The 20,829-nt window shown below is 37.3% G+C and overlaps 1 protein-coding gene across 2 annotated transcripts in view; it reads right to left on the bottom strand.

Moving 5' to 3' along the window:
- Window positions 1-20,829, bottom strand: part of SMAP1 (small ArfGAP 1) — a 96,066-nt gene that overhangs the window by 53,447 nt on the left and 21,790 nt on the right. For both annotated transcript variants that reach the window (XM_037391597.1, XM_037391599.1), the window contains exons 2-4: window positions 15,875-16,008; window positions 15,086-15,171; window positions 11,156-11,231 (exon numbers count right to left, since the gene is read on the bottom strand). In XM_037391597.1, the coding sequence (XP_037247494.1) occupies window positions 11,156-11,231; window positions 15,086-15,171; window positions 15,875-16,008 (296 nt within the window). The remainder of the gene's footprint in view (window positions 1-11,155; window positions 11,232-15,085; window positions 15,172-15,874; window positions 16,009-20,829) is intronic.

Here is a 20,829-nt window from a genome sequence, read left to right as displayed (position 1 = left end):
GCCAACAAATGACAAATGAGAAAGCATCTGATAAGCGACCTATTTCTACACTCGGGGCCAGTAGAGAGAGCGCTGAAGTTAGACTAACACCAGTATCAAAGCACTCAGCCACGACAGGTATATGCATGCAACTGTCCTGGAGTAAACGCTGCACTAAGTCCTGGTGAAACTGCTTTTAATTAGTTGAAAGCCACAAACACACTTTAAAAATTTATAGTAAAACCCTGATCACCATTCAGGATTGCAAAGCAGCATTTTAATAATAATCTAAAAACTGCTTTTTAGGACACTGAGATCACTGAAAAGCAGCACTATATAAATGCTACATCAAAGTAACATAAGAGTTTTCTATTTGGTATTTATCAGCCTTTATTAATAATTATTTGTTTCCATAAGCTTCATCAAAAGCATCAGTACAGGAAAATTACTCCATGCTTGGATCCAAGTCCGAGTACCTGAAAATACTGTTCTTTACAAGGAGACATCTCCTCTTTGGTGCAGCAAAATAAAAAAAAAATGTTTTGCAAAAAACCCAGTATTCCACAGCAATAATTGTCTTCTGTTCCCACTTTTCCAATTCGTCAGTTTTAATCCAATTGTTATATTCCAGTGAAAGCACAGAGAAAAAAAGCTAAAGAATTAGTTTCTAGAAAAACTGGCCAATACTAACACCAATTATGATGTCTGAAGAGCAGACAACAGGAAAGGTAGAAAATATCTTTGTTTAATTTTGATCCAATGGAAAAAGACATTTGAGCAGGAAGGTACTAAGAATAAGATTTGTCATCGAAACCACTGAAGACAAGCGATCAAAACCTCATCTAAATTTCCACATCAAAATCCAAAAAACAATTTCCAGAATCTTCCAGAATTCAAGTGAAGAAGCAGACACTGATCTACTCTGATAACATGTTAGCACTAAGCTCTGGAATGTTGTCAACTAAGGCGTCCTTGATTGTTGGCACTTTATAAAGTACCAAACAAAACCAATGGCAACCCCTGCAACCAACCATACCTGCTGCTAGAAAAAACCCAAAGTTGACGTGCTTGTGTGCATTAAGAATGTACTGCAAACTGACAAATAGCATCTGAGTATTTCATTTTAATTTTTAACTGAAGAGTAGTTGGGTATTTTGATTAAGAATTGAGTTCAGAATAGTTTTAAAAAGGGAATGAAGGCAAGGAGCTGTTTCTTAAGTTTCCACGTTTATACTCGTATGTCCACAAAATTTTGATCGGGTTTCAGACCAAAAGACTTGTAGCCATTTTATGTTTAGCAATTCTTGAATCTCTTTCCATTGTTTGTGTTTTGGGGCTCCTTTTTAGAAAGCTGATGAAGTAAAAATAACCATTTTGCATAATGAAGCTCAATACTGTCCGTAAAACATCAGGTACATTCAGTACTGAGCAAGAAAATACAGACGCATGCAACAGTCCTGTAAGATTTCATTTTCACCTATGTTCTGTGAGAGACTCTTTGGTTCACAAAAACTTAAGATCAGAAAAGAAAGGGTCTGCAGGTTTACAGTATTACTCCAGTTCCCTGCCCCTCTTACAGGGCAATAAGTGACCTGTCCCCATTTTCCCCATTAAAAACTTTTGTAGTATTTATGAAGTTATTACTTAGTAGTAACAATATCCAAATACATGCTATGTCAATAGTTCATGTAAAAGCATCAGCACAAACAGTATTTGACCCAATGGCTTTGATTTAGTCTGTGCACCAGACTACTACGAGTGAAAAAAGTAAGCTTACAAGAGTCTTTAAATGAACCTATCAGAAAACATACAAAATCTCAGAATTATTTTACCTTAGTTCAGTTTGTACTAACATATTACTGATGGTAACAGTCATACAAACACTATTGGTCAATAAGGTCAGTGTACTAAATTAAGTTTTCACCAACTTTTATTTGTAGTTTTTCCCAAATCCTGCTCTTTATGTAATAAATATTACTATTTAGCTTTTTATTAAAAAGTATTCAAGTTAAAGCTTTAGAAACCTATATTAAGCTTCCATTAAAATATAAAATTTAGGGTGCTATCACTCAGAAGATTCAAGAGATTAAAAAATCTATCAAACGTGTGCTATCAAACCACGTCAATATATTCAGTAAATTTGCAGCTGAACCAAATACAAAGGTGCCCTCGAGTGGCCATTTCATAAGCACACAATATACTGGGAAATGACCTAAATGAAGAGGACTACTCTACACTCGTTTGACAGGTTTTAACTTCAGCTAATAGATATGTTTTTCTTATTTCAGCAGACTTTTGACTTTATTACTGTGTATCTCCAACAAACGTTGACAATGCTAAAATTCGTATTTTATTTTAAAGTACCAGCAATTACAGGCTGCTATTAAATGCATATAAACACACAACCAATTGCTTGTCATTTTTTAAAGAGGCCTATTCCCGAAATACTGACAGGAAAATGAGAATAGTAATGTACTATCAGTAACACTTACCTATGAATTTCTGCAAAACTTCTTTAGGCTAACTGACAAGGCTTTTTTTAGAGTTACTAAAAATGTCTCCTCTATTCAGTACTCTAACCACTGGACATCACATAAAAAGGGTTGTGTCCCACGTTTCACAAAACACAGCAGCAGCTGGCTTTTCAGAGATGCCAGTACTGCTCTTCTGGCAACATTCTGAACACACTTACCACTCCTACATCCCTTCAGAGTGCCCATATCCTGTTACAGGAATACGGTGAAGCTTGTGCACAAGCTAGCTGTAGTTCTGACTGTGTGCAGAGCTACAGACATTCATAAAATTTACATCAAGCAGAGGTGCAATTAGTGTTCTGAGAAATACAAATATATTTAATAGTATTAGACTTGAGTTCAAAATATTTTTTCCAGCTCTAACCAAGAGCATCCATACATGTTGTTGCCCACATTTTGTTTTAGATTATTTAGCTTCTGCTTCAGGTAACCACCTCCTGAGATATTTATGGAGAGTCACCATGGCTTAATTAAAGGCTGACACAGGATAATCAAAACAGATGCTTTTAATCTTTTACTGGAGTGCCCTCCATTTCCCCTGTGCAACCTAACGGATGTCTTCTGTATTTGTTCCAGGGAAAACTGTCTTTACCGAGAGCTTCCCAACACTTCACAACAATACCTTTTTTTCTGCTAAGTGGCTTGCTCTGCTGCATGCAGGATCGTTTACATTTTCATGATCCATGTTAAACTGGCAATGCAGTCACTACAGATTTCAGCTTTGGCAGAAGCTTTGTTTACTTGGACTTAGTAACTTGTAGCTAGGCAGTCCAGCTGTGTGAACTACTCCTCAAATGAAAGTACTTACGGAACCAGGGAAAACAAGACCCTGCACGTGGGAGCTACTAGGAATGCAGCTGGCATATGCACACCTTGGCTTCTCTAACTCATTCATTTAACCACTGGGGGCAAAGTCACTAATGATATACCCAGGCATTGATACCGAGGCCAACACTACTTAACTTCTTCATTAATAACACATGCAATAGGACTACGCTGGTACATCACCAGCAAGATAGCAGATGACACAGAATGAGGAGGGGTGGTTGATACACTAGATAGGTGTGCTGCCATTCAGAGCACCATTGACAAGATGGGCCAGCAGGAACCATGTGAAGTTCAAAGAGAAGTGCCAAGTCCCGCACCTGGGGAAGAATAACCCCCTGCACCGGTACAGGCTGGTTGTCACCTGGCTGGAAAGCAGATTTGCAGAAGAGGACCTGGAGGTCTGGGTGGACAAGTTGAACATGAGCTAGAAACATGGCCAGTTCTGGGCTCACAAGTACGAGAGAGATGTGGGCAGACTGGAGCCAAATCCAGCAAAGGGACACTAAGATGATTAAAAGACTGGAGCACTTTTCAGACAAGGAGTGACTTAGTGAATTAACACTGTTTACCCTGGAGGAGAGAAAGCTAAGGGAGGAGGGGGCCTGGAAGAGGGAAGTCTTATTAATATGTATAAATACCTGGTGGCAGGGAGCCAAGACTGAGGCACAATGTTGCCTGTAGTATCCAGAAACAGGACCAAGAGGCACTGAACACAAATTGAAACACAGGAAATTCCATTGAAACATAAGCATAGGGGTTTTTTTGGTGGTTGGTTTGTTTTTGGTTTTTTTTTCGTTATTGTGTGGGTAGTTGAATTCTGGAGCAGTTTACTCGGAGGGGGTTGTGGAGTCTCCAGCCCTGGGGATATTCAAAATTCAACTGGACACAGCTCTAAGCAACCTGTTCTAGCTGACCCCACTTTAAGCAGGGAGAACTGGATGATCATGAAGGGTCTCTTCCAGCCTGAGCTATTCTATGATTCTGCAGTCCAACCCATTCTAACAGCATGATCTTGCAAACTAATTTATCTCATTTCCACTACCCCTGCCCCACAAGTCATAATTCTTGTATGGCATTTCAGTGCTTCCTATTGATGCCCATCTCCATTAGCATATTTCAAAAATACTTCATATCACTTGATTCACAAGTTCTTCATAGACCACTAAAAACCCACAGTGGTTCTTGCAATACGGGGAGACTTAACTGGTAATCTCTCTCCAGCTCAATGACTAAATGCTTCTGGATGCTAGCTACTATAAATTTCCTGTTCACATACCCTATCTCACCCCAGTTCATCCATATATGTCATGTAGGCACCTTAATTTTAGTGTGGTAAAGGTATTATGGATTTAATCTCATTTAAGATCACTTTGGAAAAATCTCTAAATTCGCATCACATTTTATCCAGTTGCCTGTTTAAGTTCATGGCTTTTAAACTATACACAATGTCTTAGGAAAGCATGAAAAACGTAGAACCATTATTCTTTTCCTTCACTGAACTTTAGGGTTATATGAAACTTCTGCTCCACACAATTTACACCCTTTCTTAAATATAGAATCTTCGTTTATTATTCTCTAAACATTGTCAGGACATGATAATATATTCCCACTTCATGCAGTGGAATAGACTGTGCTAGTCTGTAAATTTTGAGACTGAAAGTACCTGGAATCCATTTAAGTTGATTCAGCATCCACCCTGAACAAGGCCATTTCCATATGCATTCTGAGAAGTTGTGCTCTTTCTTCTTCTATATACTTACTTTTATTTAAAACTGCTGAGATTGTTTGTGATAATACCTACACTGCTAATCTTTTTCCAAACTCAACACAGTGACCTCACTGCTTCTCCTCATTACTTGTGTGGTATAAAGATACAAAAATAAACAATCTTTTAAGCAAGACTGTCTTTTCACAGTTTGTATTTTACATCAAAGAGGCTGTACTGAGCTTTTAAAAAATTTGGAAAATATGATTGCTTCCAACTTGATTTCCTGAACCTCTGTGCAACTTTAGTACACTTTTAACTTAGCAGCACGTAGATACAGTCAAATTAAATGATTTGGACTGGGTACCAGAAACCCCTTCATTAGTGCACTCCTGTGTCTCAAAGAATCAACCCAGCAGCTGTTACTCAATAGCTTATTTTAGACAGATTTTTTCTTTCTGGAACCTTTTTTTCTAAAAGATTCTAAAAATTATACATTTCCTCTTGGCTTATCGGCAAACTGTGCAATCATCTACTTCAATGCTTACTTCCTCTAACCAGTAATTTTGGGAGATTCTTACTAACTCCCAAAACCCTAAAACAAGCAATGTTTGCTATTTCTCTTGATCACTGCATCTAAGATCATGAGCCTCATTAACAACTGTCCCTTCACCTTATCAGCTGCATAGCTTTGATTACAAGTATTTTGGACTCAATACAGAGAACATCAGTCAAGATGAATACTCTGTTCAGACATTACTTTCATAAAAACAAACATCTCAAAGTATGTCTCCAACAAGGCTTGCATTTGCTCCACTTACATTTACAGCATCTATTCTGAAACAGTCCTTCAAGTCATTTATTTAAGCATACAGGCTCAAGATTCTTGGGGAAAGCTATTTGTACAACTATAAGCTGCGCTCTAAGAGTGCTCCAGGAGACAGTAAACTAAAGGAGCGTAAAGAGTTTAATAAATAGTTTTGTTTGCCCAAAGCAAACAAAAGATTTAATAGGCAACAGCCTTCAGGACTAAGATTGTTAAAAGTGAAACTGCTTTCTTTGCCCTTCAGTTCCAGGACTGTTGTGTACAAGAACCCCTATGATAAATACAAGAGGATTTGCCTGTGCTTTAAAGCGACAATCTGGTGCAAGCCTGCAGCGGAATTATATTCCTGAAGAGTTTGGTGACAGCACCCACCTGAAGGAGAGTTTTAACATAGAAAATTACCTCACACCCCTTGACCTACGGTAACTGTCTGTGGTTAACTACAGAAGCGATGCAAGCTCTCAATTGCATTGTACAAGCTTTCAGGGATAAATCAAGTCAAACAGCATAGTATATTGCGCAGTAAATAGCTCATGTTTTCATATCTTAGATGCATCATTTCCAAAGATGCCCTAATCATTTCACTACTGTGTGAAGTTTGGATTCTGTGCTATACTTTGCATCATTCACAGCTTATGTATGCCTAAAAATCAAGAGGTTTGGCAGAAAATTAATTCTAGGACAACAGTATTATGCTGAGGATATTCAAAATAAGTGGACTTGCTAACTGCTACCGCTGCTCCCAAGTTGATTATTCAAAGAGCAAAAAAATTCCCGCCATTAACAAAACCAAACCACATGTGTTATTCACAGAATATATATATATATTCCCATGTAACATCCTGTCAGCTTCAAGTGTTTTCACTTGTATTCTTCTTCTTAAATTTAAGCATACAGAAAAGGCATAAAACCCCATGAAGTCCTGAATGTTTCAAAATTACATCACACCAAAGTGAAACAGGGAAGCAGCTGGCCAGATCAAGAGATGTGAGTTTCTTAAGCAGTTGGTCTTTACAAGTCTCGACAAACCGAGGTTTCACCACAGTAGAACTATGAACTGTTTTCTGAGAAAGCAAGTGTTGATCTTTTGTGACTCTTGTTAATGTTGGGTGAGAATTATGATAGGCACTGGCTTGAGAAATACTAGTTCTAACCCTGTCATGGGCTACGCTGCTTAAATGGAATATACTTTGATAATAAGGATACATTTTCCTAAATATCATAAATACAATACAATTGTCTTCACAGTTTCAGTCATAATACCACAACCCTACAACTAAGCATTTGTAACATGTATCTAAGCATTTACAGATCATTGCAACTATAAGAGTTTTTCAAAGAGCTGACATGCATCTGAAGATACTTCGATGGGGTACCAAAAAAAAAAAAAAAAAAAAAAAATCAGTTTGCCTCCCTGGGTAGGCTAATTTACTCAAAATTCTCTTCTTTACAATGATCAGAATAAAGCTTAAAAGTAAATACTGCTACCTTAACAACAGCTAAATGGATTTTTTTTTTAAAATGGCAATATTCCAGTAGTCTGGAAAAAGTATTTCTACAAATGCATTGTTAGACATTCTGAAACTTTTTCGTCTTGTCTTATAACATTATCAAGTAGCAAACACATACAAAACACTAACAATTTATAATGATTAGAAAAAGGTTTCTGCTCCAAGTAAGATCTAAAAAAGTATAAATATTCCAAAAAAACTGAAAGGCGCCCATAGAACTCATCCACATCAGCCTATTTCTTTAAATATCAGATTAATTTTAACTGTATTATCAGTGTTAGCAGAAAATAATTAATAGACCATTTCCATTTTTATTTTTTCCCAGGCTCCCGCCCCCCCCCCCCCCCCAAGATACACTGCTTGTTGTGATTTAAAGCTCCTGCTTCTTGTTTCACTTGAAGTACATATGAAAGTACATCTGTGAAAAGAAGGAACAAGCATAGTGGGATCACTTTGACAAATTCCCTACCTACATCTCCTAACCTGACCCTGAGCACCATAGCTTGCTTACCTGGGGCTACCATGCCTGCTGTATTTCAGAAGATTTTTCTCAAGACTAAAGCCTAAGAATTAGGCCTAACCTACCAGAATATTTCCCAGTACCAAACTAAACAAAACTACAGAAATACAATGAAAGAAAAATGAAAACAAAAACCCCAAACACGCCACTGTTCAAGGCTGTCAGCCTCTCAGGTCTTTCTGTAAAGAAGTTACATGCCTGCACCAAGTCTGAGCATGGAAACGAGGATAATTATTTACCGACAACCCACTCTTAACAGCAGAGTAAAATGTACCACTCAGTCCTAAGCAGTGATGCAGAACCAGCATTTCACATTTTCCCAATAATGACAGATCTGAAGACTCTGAGATCTATGCATTTTAATAGATTTTAAATATTTTTTAAAGTCACACTGCTTTGTCAGTTTTGTAATGTATATTTAATTTCTACTTACATTTTAAATAGAATAATGCATTTAACTAGACAATAAAACTGCAGATGCTTTTTTTGCACACAGCTTTATCCGGCATTCCTTTTCAGTGAACCGTGAAAAAAAATTGTTAATTTTTCATATTTGCCTGTATTTAGTCTGCATATTTGATGGCACTACTGGTCTCTGTACTAGCTAATTTTGTTATTATAGTATGCATCTCTAAACCCCAAATATAGTAATATAATAGTCTTGTCAGAAAAAACCCATCTCATATAATTAACAATTTTAGATAAAAATTTTGTAACAAGGGAAAAGATACATGAAACCTAAGCATCATAGAACCAGGAACTGAACCTTCACATATACTCTTGGGCTCCAACAGTCAGAGTACATTAACACTAGCACAGTTGTTATAGTGTTAGACAAATGTAAAAAGATTTATGATCTTGCCAAAATTAAGGTAAGAGAAATATTGTGCCGCATGTTTTAAGATAATCTGTTCAAAACAATTTTTAAGCTACAGGAAGCTTTTACCACAAGCAACTTGTAACAGTGGACAAAATCCAGGAAAGCCTCTTGAATTTTTAAACCTCAGTGAAATTACCTGGTTAAGGAAAGCAGCCCTTAGGTCATAACAAGCCTGTTTCTGCACTTCTGTATTACCTGCTCATACCTTGAAGGGATTCATTTTACCAAATGACAACATACATACACATCTCCAACTTAAACCAGTCTTAATCCAAGCAGAAGGCCATTGCTATTGCAAAGGTGATAACAAAAAGTGAGTGCACTAAAAAGTTCGCATCACCCCAGCAATTCTGATTTTGATTAAAAATAAGGCACAGGGTGCTCTCTGAAAAAGTAAGTGGGGTAATACAAATTTTCTGGAAGAAAAGAGCTTGCCATGTTGAAGCATAGGCTCCCCACCTGAACAGGTCACAAGATTATTACTCATGAAAGCATCGTGCTAGCAAATGCTGAGGCCTACAAGCAGGAATCGCTTCAGTTGCCAGGTAATCTTAGCCACCTCCTGGCAGGGTGGGAAGAGGGAAGGTGTCTTGGATGTCATCAGGACTGCAAAAAGAAAGCTTTAGAAACCATCACCACCTGCTGCACAGGGGCACAGAAACGTATCCCCGCAGAACTCCCTTCCTCACCCCATTCTTCTAAAACTCCTCACAGACCTCCATGTGCTGGAAGCATAGAGCAACTTCTCCCCTTCCCTGCCAACACCATCCAGGAGCAGGAAAGCAGCATACCAGACATGCAGAATGGAGGCCCAGCTGCGCCTTTTCCTCCTTTTCCCTGTCAGTCCCAGGCCCACCTGAAAGATGATCACTGACCACCAGTCACTGCACTACACGTGCACACGAGCTGGGCTGGGGACAGAGCAAGGAGGGTAATCCAATACAAGCAGCACATTAGAACTATGGGCACTACAGTAGTTCAGCGAATTCAGTATTGTGTACTTTCAGGATTTCAGATTGCCCACCTCAAGCCTGATGTTTGGTGGCCTTGAAGAAATGCAGATGAATGTGAATGTGCACAAGTCATCTGCTGCCAAAATATTTCATTATCAGATTTTGTTTCTATCTCAAAGAGATTAAACCATTTAGATTAGTCAATGAAAGAAAAACCCAAGTAGGAAGAAATAAAATGGTGTTCCCTACTCAGCAGTAACATGCGTCTCAGCTTGTCTGGATTTTACCCTTGCTGTTATCACAGGTAAGTGAATAAAATTACTTGACATACGATAAAGCAAAATCTGATTACTCCTTCAAACACATTAAGGCAGCAGTGAGACTACTATATTAGACACTTAGGTTCTCTATTTAGAAAGATCTCAGGAGTCTTTTGAACTTTGTAAAGCATAATTTTAAACAATTCTTCCTATTTTCTACTTAGCAATAAAAGTAAAGAAGGGTAACTGACAGTGTAATTCAAACCACAGTTGTATTTTACCTCTCAAATGAAGCAATTTTCCCCCTACCTCAACAATGCTTACTGAATACCCTTCTCTAGTTTGCAAGTTTGGGGAGGTTTTCCCTTCCGAATGAAACTATCATTGAAAGATCCATTTTCTCAGATGGGGAAAGGCAGCATAAACTCCCACTCTTTATACCCACACTTGCACTCCTTTCCCTATCAAAGTTAAAGCACAAATAAAAATATATAAACTAGATTGTATGTCCCAGAAATAGCCAAAAAAACCAAACAAGGCTGTGAGCTTCAGCAAAGGCTGACATTTTCTAAACTGCTTTGCTAGAAAAGCACTCACCAACTTACTGTAGTGAACACAGCTACATGATTCAACAGCTGGTTTGTCATATTGCCCATGTTTGCTATTACAGTGCACCTCACTGCAAGGAAGTCTGGAATTCAGCAGACCAATAAAAGACCCTTAGAAGAGGGGCCCAAAACACCATAGGATTTCTCATCAAGGTAATTACAGAGAACGAGGGAAGACAAAGTCACCAGAAACAGTAATCCTATCTTATCCCTGTAACATGGGAAAAGATACTCAGAAAGGACTCAAAATATAGCTGAGGAACTACCCATTACTGAAAGAGAAAAACACAATATAAAGAGTTAAAAACACAATATAAAGAGTTGGAAGCAAGCTATTTGTTGGATCATAACACTTCGCATTATAAATGTAATAGACAATGTATGTTGAACTTATAAAACCTAGGAATAGCTTTCAAGAGAGAGAAAACATTTAGCTCTGCATCAAAGTTTTTGACTGTGAAAGACACTTTAACATACATAATGTTTTCTACATTTCTCTTATGTAGCTTTCAAAAAAGAAAAGTGACAGAATTCTTGGTGAAACTACTTACATTGAAGGCATTAGCTGCATTTTTATCATAATACTTCTTCTTTTCATACTTATCCCTAATGAAAAATTCCACAGCTCTGGAAGTAGCCCATTTAAGGAAAATATGCATTCAGATAAATAGCAGCATTAACCTAAAAAAACCTGACGGGTTATTCAAATGAAAGAATTGCACCAGATTCTTGCTCCATCTCATTTTGTAGTTCTAAAACAGAACAAACTGCTTTACACAGAACAATTGCTATTGCAGTGTCAAAAAGAGGGTTGTTTTACTACAGAGAATGAATCAGTTTAATCTCTTAATGAAACAATACGAGAAAGATATACTAGAAGTAACACAGTGTTCCACAGTTAGGACGTTTTTGCTTGATATTTATAAGCTACGGGGCTGCATTACTGCAAATTCTTGAATAAAGGTACTCATATATGGTAAATAATTAATGGTATTGTTTACCATCAGAACTTGGGAAAACAGTATTTTCTTTTCAGGTAAAAGGTGAAATGCATGTACCTGTTCCCCGATTTGCACAAATTATATCATGCATCAAAAGCTGATCGTAAACAGTTCTCAGAGGTAAGTCCTCCATGAGAATCTCCTACTATAACAAATACCTCTGTGGAAGGGAAAGAAAACCAAAACACTAGTGCTAGAAATACATTGAAGCAAAGGTGGAAATAGCAGCAAGGATATTGATGTAGAAGATCAGAACTGACAACTTCCTAGCTCAAACACAAGGAGGATAAATAGTTGCTTTCCTCAATTATTGTCTCATCCAAAAGCAGTGTGATTACTTTTAACTTTAGTAAAGCTGATTCTCTGGTATCTCTAGAATAAATTTCAATGAATTTGTTTGGTGATCTGATTATCCATTCAAAAATTGAAACTGCAACTGTGGAAGCTCGGATTCATTGCCTCAAACTGCCACAGCAATTTTTCTTCGATCAATAGAAAGACACTTTAGCTCCACATACTATTGCTTAAGATTAACACTGAGCTCACAGCACCCAGTTCCTTCATTCTGTGCATCAAGTTATATCATCAACAATGACATTTAGATTCAAACTGTATGCAAGTGTCACCTGAACACACTGAATCATAAAAGCTGCAAAAACCGTAACATTCTTTGCTACCTCTTCCCAAATACGCAGTTGTGTAATAATATGCAACTCCCATAACTTTTCAGATTTAGCCAAGACAGGATTCCCTCAGAAATTTTATTTTCAAATTCACAGTAGAAATTATTGCATTATATAACCATAGTGGGAGGAAGAGATAGAAAAAGGGAATTGAATCTTTTTCCATGCTATTGGGCTGTAATTGGATAACTACATTAAATTAGAAGTAATTTAGAATTAAACAGAAAATATTTTAAACTTTATTTCTATAAAATACCTTAGAAAAAACTATCACTTCTTCAAATAAAGTCTTAGTTATTTGCCAAAATTAACATTTTCAGATGGCATATTTATTTTGCCAAGTGTTCTAAGTTTTGGTTGCTCAAGATTTTGGTGTTTGGTATTTTAGTTCTTTTGCATAAATATTTCCCTATTTTTAGCAGATTCCCAGAATGCACACTTGACATTTCAGACAATTTGAAAGTTTTAATTTGAAAATTATTAATCACCGAATCATAAGTACGTAAATTTCATAGGGTTTAATTTTTCAGGATGCTATTACACTGGGATATTGAGTTGTGTATTTTGAAAAATACCCACTTTATTCAAGTTACACCACTTCAATATGCATGATTTTCCGGAGCACATTTAAGTTTCTTTAGATCAATAACCTACTGCGCTCTTGGTAACAACAAAAAAAAAAATATAATTAAAGCAACCTCAACACATGCCAAAACTGTTTTAAGAGAGTAAAATGAAGAGACAAAATACAATTCTACAATTCACTCTACTCTTGTGGAAATAAAAGTAGAAAAAAAACGCTTTCAAACAGGAAGCTAAAGCTGCCATTCAAAAACACATCAAGATGATCCTCAAAGTTAGCTTCTATGCCAGAGCATCCCTGGCAAGTACAAGGGAAGAATAAAAAAATGCCCAGAAAGGTCAGTCTTGTGATTAAGCAGCAGAAGTGATGGGGGGGGGGGGGGGCGGGGGCTGGACCTTTAGCCGGAGATTTTGGGAAGATCTCAAATACACGTTTCTCTTGTGTCTCCATTCTACTACCTAAAAAATAGAAATAATTATATTGTAGTGCTACAGGAAGTTAAACACTAACATAGAAGAACAAACACAAAAGTGATCATTACATGCAAAGAGTTTTCATGGTTAATCCAAAAGAATATTCAGAGTATTTAAAATATTCATAACCAGAATACCGATGAGACAGTGCTGATTTTGTAGTGATACAAAGGGCAAAGAGGAAAGGCAAAAAAAGCCCACAACAGCAGCTTGTCATGAATGCCATGTAGGTAAGTAGCTGACAGAGTTACGGGGAAATTGAGAATAAAACATAAAATTGAGAAATAAAATAGAAAAGGTTGGCATCCTCTCTCCTAGCACTGTGTTTTTTAATAAACACATGAAATTAAATATATGCAGTTGACCAAGACCTTAGAAACACTTAGAAACCGACAACTGTTTAAAAGGCTATATAATTATTTCAAAATATACAGTATCAAAGTGATTATTTTTAAAGTCTAAAAATGCAGAGTTTGGTCTGATCTGGCAAGAAAAGCTTATAGTAAAGCTTTATTGCTTCTCCTGCAATAACACCAGTGAATTCAAATTAGCTGCGGGAAGAACAAAATATACATCTTCAAGACCTATTTTTGAATAAGTTTTAGTCAAAGTATTTCAGTCTTATGGCTGAAATAAAGTTCTAGAATATTACAGCTGGAATACTACAGTTACATATGCATAAGAAAATTGTATTTTTATCTTAAAAGCTACTGCAGTATGAAAAAACGTATCTTTTTTGCTCAAGTGCATTTTGTAATGAGGAGGCTAACCCTTAAAAAAAAAACTTCTGCGCAGAGCATATCAAGCATACTATCTAATAAACAGAAGGACCAATATCACTTTCGGACATAGAAGAAGAAAATTCAGATCCAGTTACAACTAAGTCTGTTTAGCCGCCTCCATAGCTTGTATCATCTTCAAGGTAAGAGAGGTAAGGAAAGATTCAGCTCACTTAACAGTAGTTGTTTAGGATCTCATTATAGTTAAAGACTTCCAGTAAGATCAGGTGAAGCAAATCCTACCTGTGGAGTAACTTCACTGTATGAGGAGCCAATACAAATCTAAATTAATGCCATTATACATTATCCTAATGATTCAGTACATTCAAATAAGGTATTAAGGAAAGTTATTTATTGGTGACAATTTTTCTCCCAACCTTCCCTTCCAGGTATATGGTAATAACCACACGGCAACACAAGTGGTGGCCATTAGGGAGGTTTGGTTTATTTAGATATTCTCATGCTACTCATCTGTGCTCACACACTTCAGAGAACGTACGCACTCCAACTCAAAAAAATTACAGAGTACCTAATCTAGAGAAAGGAATCCATACTTCACTTGAGTAGGATCCAATGGCTCATTTTACTTCACCATTCAGCTCATTATTTCCTGTTCAAATGTTTCTAACTTCAGCTGGCAGTTACTCAAGATACAGACAGAATATTCAAGAGCTTCCTAGTATCACTCTAACTTCCTACATACAGGAAATTTATGAAGTCACCTCTTCTGAAAGTAAAAATAAATGGGGCTTGCCAAATCTCATTATGAAGTAGATTTGCTATAACTGAAGTAATTTAAACCTTTTCTGAACAGTTCCCAACTTCCACTGTCATATCTTGTACAACAATGTCAATGAAATAAATAAGGCGAGTTGCCAAACGCAGCAGTTCCTTGAATCGGTCATACCATCTAAGTCGCATTAAACATCATTTCAATGTGAAAGCTAAACCAAAAAGGATACTGATCTGTTTGAGGTCTTCGGAAGTTCTCTGGTAGATTAGCTTCATAGAGTAGTCTTGCTTTAGTATTTCCCATTTCCTGCATGCACTAAGGAAAAGCGGTAGAAAACTGTTAGTTCATGTCCATTAATATTTTAAATCCTGAAACAGTCAGAATGCTACTGGTATGCTTAAATGACATCAAGTTTTTAACTTGGAGACCTCCCTGCTGTCATATGTCTTAGGAGATGCTCCCATGGCACAGGAGGGCTGCTGCCAAGACTTGTTGGACAAAAGCTAACAACACAGACACTGTTTACTGCATAAACTAACCCATCCAGCAAAAGATAAGCTTTCATCTTTTAGGATGGCTGTTCAAACCAAGAGGAACAAAGGTAAGAAAATGTGTCTGGCACCATAAAGAGGCTTCAGACTGGAGCAGACTTCGAATAGTGAGGGCTTGGTACACCAAAAGAATGTAATCAACAATGAGACAAACGTGTGAACCTTACCTTACTATCCCCTACTAAAAAGGAAAAGGCTTGCAACACATTTGCTACAGACATAACAAAGCAGCAGCTTTCAGAGTCCCCACATAAGGTACAATATAGCTAATATGATACAGAAAAGATAGCTAAACCAATTTCTGAAGTGAGTTTTCAGAATTTAAACTCATTACAGTAGAAATATAACACATTAAAACTACTTTAATTGTAAAACATTTAAGTTGGGGCATCATGATACGCTCAAATCCTTTCAGAAGGACTCCTGGCATTCCTTTCAAATTAGAAACATATTTTAAGGTATTTTACCTGTATTTGTTCTGGTGTCCATTGGTCCAAGTTGACAGACTTGACCCTTGATATATGGACCCCAAGATTTCGATGTATTCCAGCACATCTGATGCAAATAAAAACACCGGTGTTCCAAGAGGCCCATCTTGGACCTAAAGGGAATAGGGAAATCAATTATTTTCAAAACTCCATATACTGTGAAGAATTTCTTTAGCATAGTTCTATACTGACAACAGGAATAAACAAGTATGGATAAAGGCTCACAACTGTTACTCTGGGGTATCTATTACTTCTAACAATCTCCATTGTTAGTAATTTTATCTACGTCTTTCTACTTCTAAGTGATGCCACATAACATTTGAGTTAGCCAGATTAAGCTAGGAAGTCATACGGTGGTGTACACAGCCCTCCCCTGCACATGAGAAAAAAGAACCCCAAACAAACTTTACAAACTTGGCTTACTAGTAACAACAAAGTTTTGCTTACATCTTGAATAATCCTTGTGGCTACGCATAAGATGCAAGCATCAGCAGAAATCAGTAGAAGTTGCCCCCTTTTCTCCAATTAAAAGCATCCCAAGACACGTATCTGAACTTGGAATTAAATGCAGGGCAATCTTATATTAATGTAACAAATGCTTTAGTACCTCATACAGCACAGACTTTACAACAGTAGCATGCAAGCTCTTAGGGAATAATACACAGATTTGCAAAACTAGCTCATGAAAATGTCCACGACTAAGAACAGTGGAAAACTGAACCCATTCAGTACCCTCGATTCCTACACTACAGTATCAGTTGCCATTCACAGCCCAATGAATTTGCTCACAGAATCAGGTCGATTTATGAACCTTACCATTGTTTCTCAGCTGTGTTGGCATGTTCAGAGAGACCTAGAATATGCTGGCCTGAACTCCCAGTGACACTTGAGATGTCTGACTTGAAGTTACTAAACAGTCTCAAACATTTATATCATTTTATTTCAGCCCCATACACGACCAATGTTTAAGGCACTGCTTTAAAGCCCATCTGATTCGGAGCTCTAAAGAGCTCAAAGATTAAGTCATTGATCATCACAAGCAAGAAGGCACACTGAAGAGTTGGAAAACATTTCAAGCAATTAATTTCCACTTTTGTATGATAAGATGCGGACCTAGACCACTTATGCAACTGTAGCAGTTTGCATTACAATATTAATAAATCGTACACATTCCTGTGGCCTAGAAAATAATTTTATGCCTTCTTCTCCTGATCTTTAGCTTAGAACTGTGTTGGGTTGACCACAGTCAAGCACCCACAGAGCTGCTCACTCACTTTCCTGCAGGACAGAGAGAAAACAGAAGGAAAGTGAGATGACGTGCAGACTGAGATAAGAACAGTTTTACTAAGTGAAGCAATAACTGCACACAAGCAAAAAAAAAAAAATATATTTCTTCACTACTTCCCATTGGCAGGCAGGTATCCAGCCACTTCCTAGAAAGCCGGGCCTCAGCACACACAAGACTTGCTTTGGAAGACACCACCGTAACCAAGAATGTCCTTTCTTCTTCCTTTCCTTGAGCATTTATTGCTGAGCATAATCATACGGTGGGGAATGGTCAGTTAGAGTCAGCAACAGTCCCAGCTGTCTCCTCCCAATTTCTTGCCCACTCACCCACAGCCCACTCATCTGCAGGGGGCAGAACAAAAAAATATAAAAATTAAAAAAAAATCCCTGATAGCATGCAGCACTGTTCAGCAAAAGGCCAAAACACGCAAGTTGGGAGAAATCCTTTCAGTTAAGACTCCATTCTTTTGAGCTGGTATTCAAAAATCCCAAGATAACATTCACAGGTCCCCAAATTTGTTGCAAGAAGCCTTCCCCTTACTAGTGGAAATATTGGCTATATTTAAGGTAGCCACCTTGCTTTTAATTTCTCATATTCAAGATCTCAAAAAGTCAAGTGACCTACATCCATTAGTCAACCTTTAAAACCAAAATGATTAAGATGACTGGCAGTTTTCAAAATTAAGTGTTACCATCATAGAATTGGATTTCAGGCGTCAAGAGATCTAACAGTTACTCATTGAAACTAACACATAATTTCCCACAGGGCACTTCTACGTTAAAACTACTACTTGTCAGGTAAGATCAAACCAGCCAAGCTTTTTACAACGTGTGTCTTAAATAGTTCAACAACTAGCAACCTGTTAATCTGCCTTTCTATTTTCCCTTATAAAACACTACAAACACAAAATACCCTGTCCTTACAGTCTGTGTAGACCTATATTATTATTACAGGAAGATCCCACTTAAAATTTATATGACTTTACTTTTAGTACTCCAGGGTAGAGCTTTGCAGGCCATTTGCCTGAACATAGCAAGTTTCAGCTAAAGCAGTATACCAGAAGAAACTTCATAAAAAAACCTTCTTAGCCACTTCACTGTAGATGGACAACGCACCTCAGCTTATGCAATTGCTTCATGTACCCATAGTGGTTTATAAACAAAAAGGTAAGGCAAAGCAAGAAGTGTCCAACAGCTTCTCCAGGTTTTTTCCTCCAAGGTATAACCCAGGGATGTGCCTTCCAAAGAGGAAGGTCGGTTTTGATCGCATTATAGGGACAGAAGGTGCTTATCTGTTGCATTTATGTGCCATTCACGTTATCCTATACAGTGTTTACAGTCACTATAAACTTTTTACTGCAACAGTTTTTGTACAGCTAGACATCACATGAGTTTCCTATTTTTCAGGTTCTTCCTTAGCTATGATATCTCAGACAAGCAAGTTCTACATTAATGAGAAAAGACCAGAATGAGGGCTTGACATGACTAAAGTCTCTCTTAATAAACGAAAAGACAGATCAGATCATTAATATCATAGTTTAACATTTTAACTTAATTTTTTATTAACAAGACCATAACACAGCTTGTCAATTAGCTGGTTTTCTCCTGGAAAAGAGCAGTCTTTTATTTTCCCAGATGCTCAGACTTCATTAGTTTGTACTTATTCCTGAAGTAACTTAGGGAAATCAAATATATTTAAGCAATAAAGTAACAAATTAAGCAACAGAACAACAGACAAACCTGAGTCTAGACAAAAATGTTCATATGTAATCTCTGAATGTATTTCAGACTAATGACAATACGCAATATTGAACACTTCAAATGACTAATGTTTTTAATTAATACAGATTAATCATAGCCACAGTTAAGCAGTAGTCAAAAGAAGTTACAAAATAATGTTTTCTCTGTGGGCATCAAACCAGCTGTGCTTGACTTAACCAGTCAACTAAAGCTTGAAGTCCGTAAACCTTCCTGTGTGAGAAATGTTTAACAGTTATTTGGACTGATTCAATAAACAATTTACAGTTATCTCAATTCTGTATAAAGTCAGAATCCTTATTTCTGTACACAGGAAGTATTTTGCACTTAGTGGAAATACTCACAGGTTTCTTCTCACTGAATCCTTAAAGATACCTTAAAGATTTGGGTTTCTCCAACAAAATTTACAAAAGGAATCTACTTTATCTACTGTATGTATCTTGCTAGCTAATTAAGAAGAGAGACATTTGGCTTCAGAAATGAAGACTGGACATTAAGAATCTTGATGACTACTATTTCATGCTATTTAAAACACCTTTGTATGTCAGTAGCAATGCTATCTTACCTATCAAGAACTGCACTATACCAACTCAAATCAGACAACATTAACATGAAATACTATTTGACGTAAGTTTTAATACAATTGTAATTTTATTCTTTTGAAAGCCATTTTAATACAAACCTTTTACTAAAAGATTTTACAAGAAGAGCCGAGCTGCACTTCACCAGCTTGCTGCACCACTTATCAATGCACCACTGACATAAAAACATACTTCAAACAATGTCTTCGGTACTTTAAGGTATTTTTAACTGCTTAAAAATATTTTCAGCCTCTTTCATCCTTTTCTGAAGTCAATTTAAGGAAAAAAGCTGTAGGACTTGGTACTGTTCTGAAAATGACCAATGGTTATACTGGGATACTATGAAGTCCCTGAAACGCTACCTGACTGAAACAAGGGGAAAAAGAATCAGCAATCCTAAACCAGACTGCTGCTTCCAAGATGAGAATCTAATTTATTTTCTTCAATCTAAATATTTTATTTCTTTTCTATATTTTTCTACTGGTTAAGTTTCCTTTTCAGTTCTTAATAGGTAGTTAGGTAAGGTCAGCTGTGAAGGTGTGCGTGCTATTTTCCAGAGGAATTGTCAAGACAAGATTTTTGAATGCATTAGGTCACTCTTGTGAACATGTGACAACATTCCTTAGGATGGCCTGACATTAACAATTGAAGTAACCTTTACACAGTAACTAACCCTGAATAAAAATCCACGAGGTACATTGTGCATATTTAATCTTACTGGCAACTTTAATTTGGTAACCTTCATAAAAAGCAATGACTACGTTTTGATTTGAATTTAAACCCAGCACAAGTGCAAACTTCTTGTAAGAGCTAAGTAGAAAGATGGATCTGAGCCGTCAAATGACTTCACACAAATTAATCTGGAGCCTTGTCCATGTTAAATGGAGAATACCAGGGGACATTTCCTGCTGCACTGGGCCTGGCTGGGATGGCATTAACTTGCTTCATAGCAGCACGTATGGAGTTGTGCTTTGAATTTGTGACTAAAACAGTGCTGGTAACACCAATGGTTTAGCTACGGCTGGACAGTGTCCGCAGAGAGTCAAGGCTTTCCTTCTACCCCCACACAGTAGGCAGGGGGTGGAGAAGGGGCTGGGAGGGGACCAAGTCAGGCACAGTGGACCCCAACTGACCAAAGGGACATCGTGCTCAGGAACAAAAGCTGGGGGAAAGAAGGAGGAAGAAGCGGGGGCATTTGTGGTTATGGTGTCTGCCTTCCCAAACAACTGTTACGCATGCTGAGACCCTGCTCTCCAGGATGTAGCTGGACATCTGCCTGCTGATGGGAAGTAGCGAATGAAATTCTCT

This window comes from Falco rusticolus, chromosome 6 (assembly GCF_015220075.1).
Source record: "Falco rusticolus isolate bFalRus1 chromosome 6, bFalRus1.pri, whole genome shotgun sequence".
Classification (NCBI taxonomy): domain Eukaryota; kingdom Metazoa; phylum Chordata; class Aves; order Falconiformes; family Falconidae; genus Falco; species Falco rusticolus.
Note: the sequence above shows the minus strand (reverse complement) of the source record. Positions and strands in the feature narration are given on the sequence as shown.